Source organism: Nicrophorus vespilloides, unplaced genomic scaffold (genome assembly GCF_001412225.1).
Source record: "Nicrophorus vespilloides isolate i.1.1-1 unplaced genomic scaffold, Nicve_v1.0, whole genome shotgun sequence".
Taxonomy (NCBI): Eukaryota; Metazoa; Arthropoda; class Insecta; order Coleoptera; family Silphidae; genus Nicrophorus; species Nicrophorus vespilloides.
Genome location: NW_017097547.1, coordinates 69,121 through 73,864, shown reverse-complemented (window position 1 = coordinate 73,864; position 4,744 = coordinate 69,121). Strand labels below are relative to the sequence as shown.

Sequence of the window (4,744 nt, the reverse complement as noted above, 5' to 3'; positions counted from 1 at the left end):
ACAAAGTATGTAAACGTCAATTTAACAAGTAATTTAACAAAGAAAAAGCCACAAAAACAAATCATCACGATACTTATAAATGCAAATCATTTCAATTTGTTCACATTTTCCAGTAGGTCAAATTTTCTAAAATTTAAAGAATTTTTTTTTATAGTTGATATTTGTTTCTTAATTTTAATCCAATATTTAAACTGTAAAATATATATCTTAAATATTGCTCTAGTTAATTAAGATTTGATTAACTGCTAAATATTTACTATACCTTAAAGTATATTTGAATATTTTTTTAAAGATATTAGAAATTATGAAAAAACTCAAATAATGACATGAAATGATGATAAATTAATGAAATTATATGAGTTGTTCAAAGGACTAAAAGTTGGTTTTGTATAATTTGTAAATTCAATTTCTATTATATTTTTTTTTAATTTTATAATCTTTGTAGAAATTTATAAGTATTTGTTAAAATTACTTGTTGAAAAATGTAATTTTGTTGTCACAACATTTTGTTTAATTTTATGAGAAACTAGTGAAACTAAATTAGATTAATTTTGTTCTATAGACTAAAGTCCATAGTTTATAGAACACATAGTACAAATACATAAAAAAAATACTATTAAAGTTTATCTAATTTATTTTATATGTAATAAATAACTTTTTTAAATTACAATTATTACAACATTTGTATTTGAATGTCTATATTTAATATTATATTATGTAATTATGAAACTTTCTAAAGAAAATTCAATGTAATAATTTTAAAAAATTTGTGAACTATATATTTTAGAAATTTCCTTTTAAACCGAATTCAAGTATATAACTAATTTTAGATTAAAAAGATTGACCGGAGACGTTTGTTGACGAGATGCTGAAGAGCCAAGAGAAGTGGGACATCATCACATGCTACGTAACACGGGTGTTCAATATTGTGGAAAATGACGAGGTGAAAGGGAAGAAAGTGTTAGTGGACTCACTTAGAAGCGCAGAGCTTGCTCAGACAATCTGCATTGCAGAGACATGTGAAAACACCGGACCTGGATGCTGATGAAAAAGGGGAGAGGTTTTAGTGCGGTAAGAATCCCAGAGAACCACGACTCAACCCGTGTTCTCCATGTAAGGTTTCCTCTCCTCTACCAAAAAAAAAGATTAAAAAGATTTATTCAAAAAAAAATATAAGTTTTATTCTCAAATAATGACAAAATATTACAGAAAATATATAAGTTAGGATTTAGTTTATTTGATTACATAATATGCATAGTTGAAGCAATTAAAATGAAATTGATAAGTGTTAAATTTCCTGATGAATCTAGTTATATTTGTACATATACAAATGTTTATTTATTTCGATTAACATTGATTTCATTTTGTATCCTTGTTTTTCTGTTATTTTCGTGAATTTGCTTGAGCATTAATGCGCATATATTAAATGCAATAATATTTGGACAAGTAATGCATGTTTATAGAACATAGTGCAAAAAAGTTAATTATAACTTTTATCACTTCTTAGAAATTAAGTTATTTATAATTTTATTGATGGAATTATACCAAAATTACTAAAAAAAAATATGTGGATTATTTGAATTGGACATATTATGTATTTTACGCATTTAAACTTCGTTTAGATAATGTTATTAGCAAATAGATAATAAACAATGATTATACAAAAGAAGATTTAAAATTTAAATTTAATTCACATATGTTTCTTGAAATTCACAAATATGTTAAATAATTAAATATTTTTGAAGGATCAAATTGAAAAATGCTGTACAAACTATTCAACTACACACACTTGCCCCGAAGTAATTTTACACATTTCAATTGTGTATTTGATGTAAACAAGATACTTATAGTTTTAGAAACATACAGATATGAACTGAGTTTGAAACCTCTGATTTAAAGGATGGAATTGGAAAATGGGCTAGAAACTAATAACTATAATATAAGATTTTTTTTATTAAATGTGTTTAAATTTAAAAAAAAATGTTTACTAGTTTACTAAAGTGATTTATTGACGATTCAAATGGAGAACAAATTGGTAGGTCAAAAAATATAATTAAAAACTTTCATTATAATTAAGTTGTTTATTATTTTTGTGTTGCAAATTTATACATAGAAAAAAAAAAAACAGTAAACAAATATTAATACTGGAAAAGTGGATTATTTTTGTAGAACAAATTATAAATACTACAAAAAATTAATAGCTGTACAAAAAAATAAATTATTTATATATTTTGGCTATATAAATAATGAAAAACGCTTAAAAAATATGTTTAGTACATGGATTATTTGAAAGATGGAATTGGAAATTGAAGAAACAATCGTTAAATCCAGAATGTTAGTTATAGACTTTTATGGCTTATTCTAATTAAGTTATTTGTAATTTTCGTGTTGTGAATAAATAAACAAGCATTAGAAACGCATCAAATACTAGACACATGAATAGAACAATACCTCGCATAGTATGGATTCGAACAGTGCGGTTTTTAACCAAATTTTTCGATAAGTCTAGTTTCAAACAGGATATTGTCGAAAACCGATTATCCGCACTATGGGAGATATTTCTGTTCTTTGGATTGAGGAATGGAAAACTGGGAATTTTGAATTACTGTTCGTTACATTTTTATTACTCAGTGGATTATTTGAAGGTCGGAAAATCCTAACCAAATCAAGAAAATTAATCATAAACTTTGTATTGTGAATATATAAATATTATATATAATATTCAAAAATAAGTTTGTGTTAAAATTTAGTTTGGACTATAGTAAATCCGAAAGTATGGTTACTCATTGATATTAAGATATTTAGGAATTTGAAATTTACTGCAAAATGGATAAGTGTGGATTACTTTAAAATATAAAAATTATCCAATTATAATATGCAAATTAATGGATGGAAATGGATTAAAAATTACCATAAGCTCGAAATATTATATTTAAAGAAAAATATTAAAAAAAAACGAAAAACAAATTTTTAAGTTAAGAAAAATAATTTGAAAGTTTCCTCACTTCATTTAAATTTAGTTATTTATAATTCTTTACTTGTTTATTATTCTTTGTATTTATTATTATTAGTTGAAATTAGTTAAATATCCAACAAAATTGCAAAATAGAGAAAAAATTGTTAAATTTCATGAAATACATTAATAAATATTGATTTTACTACTATAATAAAAAGTATTGTTTTATGTCGGGTGGAAGAATTATTCGAATATTAACAATTATACTCTAGTTAAAGATGATATTTTCGCCTCACATAAGTTTTTCGCGTGTATTTTTATTGATGAGAACATAGTCGATTCAGGTTTGAATTGTAAAAACAAAGTTCCGTTTTATACTAAATACAAATTGGAATTGGATGTGCGTAAGCCGAGGATTAATGGACATGTCCAGATATCGAAGCGATCAGGGAATTCTCGAAATTTTGGATGTTTACACGCAGGTATGCAGTTGTAATAAAAGGAACGAAGCTTTTTCTGACGTCAAACGATTCCACCTGACATTGGCCTTCGATCGTGTCTCCAACATGCACTCCTCGTATATAAACGAGCGCCGCCAGCAAACAGCAACACAACTCATCCAGAGTCCGCACAGTGAACAGCTCAAGCTACAACAACAGCGTTCTTACCAAACAAACTACAACAACAAATCAAAGATGTACACCAATCCGTTCAACCGCAAACACTGCACCATCCGCCAGATGATCGACAAATTCCTTCATCCGGACAGCAACAACAACCGGAAATTGAAAACGAGATCATCAAACAGCTCTTTATCTTCAACCGGATCAAGTGCATCATCATCAAGTGCTTCAAAGTGCAGTGGTTATGGGCAAAGAAACATTGTCCCATTCGCAAAGTGAATACCTATTACTATAAAATCATCATCCAGAAGATTTTTAAACTGGGAATTATGGATTACCACAAGCTCGATACGATTATAAGGTATGTTGTTGATACAAAAAAACTTAAGCAACATTTTTTTCTAACAAACCATTTCTCATCTTTGCAGACTTGTCGAGCGATCAAAAATCCTGCAATTGGATATTGCCGCGCCGCGCCAATTGAAGGTGATTACAAGCAATTGGTCAATTCCAACCAATTGAGAGAGGTGCATAAGCCATGGGTTGGGACTCGCATCCATCGCATCCCATTGGATATTATTTGTTGCATTTATTATTATTATGCAGATTTACTTCTGAATAAATAATTGATATTTATACAAAACCATACTTTTTCTCTCTTTCCTTCAAACCAGTTCCATACTTGCGTTATTAGCGGTGTAATGAGCTTAATTGCTGCTAGGAAATATGACATTATTACTTTTTATTTCGAACGTCACATTCGCATCATTATTTTAACAGCACGCATCAATTAGGTATCAATCTTTGGAACAAGGTAAATAAAAAATTGTTTTTTTTTGCAAATAAATAATTAGTTAGAATTTATATATAGAATTTTCTCGCATAGTGCGGTTTTAATCAGTACGGATTAACTATTTCAAAACAAACTAAATTTTAATTAAGAGTAAAAATAAATTTTACAAACTAGTCGACAAAATTACGTTTTGATACAAAAATAATCGTTTTTTAACTCTATACAATTAAGTCTATTTTTGTGCTGTTTAGTGTAACGTAAATTCCTTGATTAGTGCGGTTTTAAATAGTGCTGTACTTAAATTTGTAACTAAATTTTTAGTTAAATTACTTTTATGTAATATTTAAATCAAATTTAATTTAATTTAGTTTA

General features: G+C 27.0%; 1 protein-coding gene across 1 annotated transcript; it reads left to right on the top strand.

Annotated features, from left to right (window-relative positions):
• Positions 1-3,193: 3,193 nt before the first annotated feature.
• LOC108560372 lies at positions 3,194-4,191 on the top strand. The gene is made up of 2 exons (XM_017917892.1): positions 3,194-3,940; positions 4,008-4,191. Exon 1 carries the CDS (start codon positions 3,355-3,357, stop codon positions 3,856-3,858), a length of 504 nt encoding a protein of 167 aa, XP_017773381.1. The 5' UTR covers positions 3,194-3,354; the 3' UTR covers positions 3,859-3,940; positions 4,008-4,191.
• The last annotated feature ends 553 nt before the right edge of the window (positions 4,192-4,744 follow it).

What these genes read in the sequence shown, in the direction of transcription:
- LOC108560372 (XM_017917892.1), top strand. Translation starts at nt 3,355, where the DNA reads ATGTGCGTAAGCCGAGGATTAATGGACATGTCCAGATATCGAAGCGAT.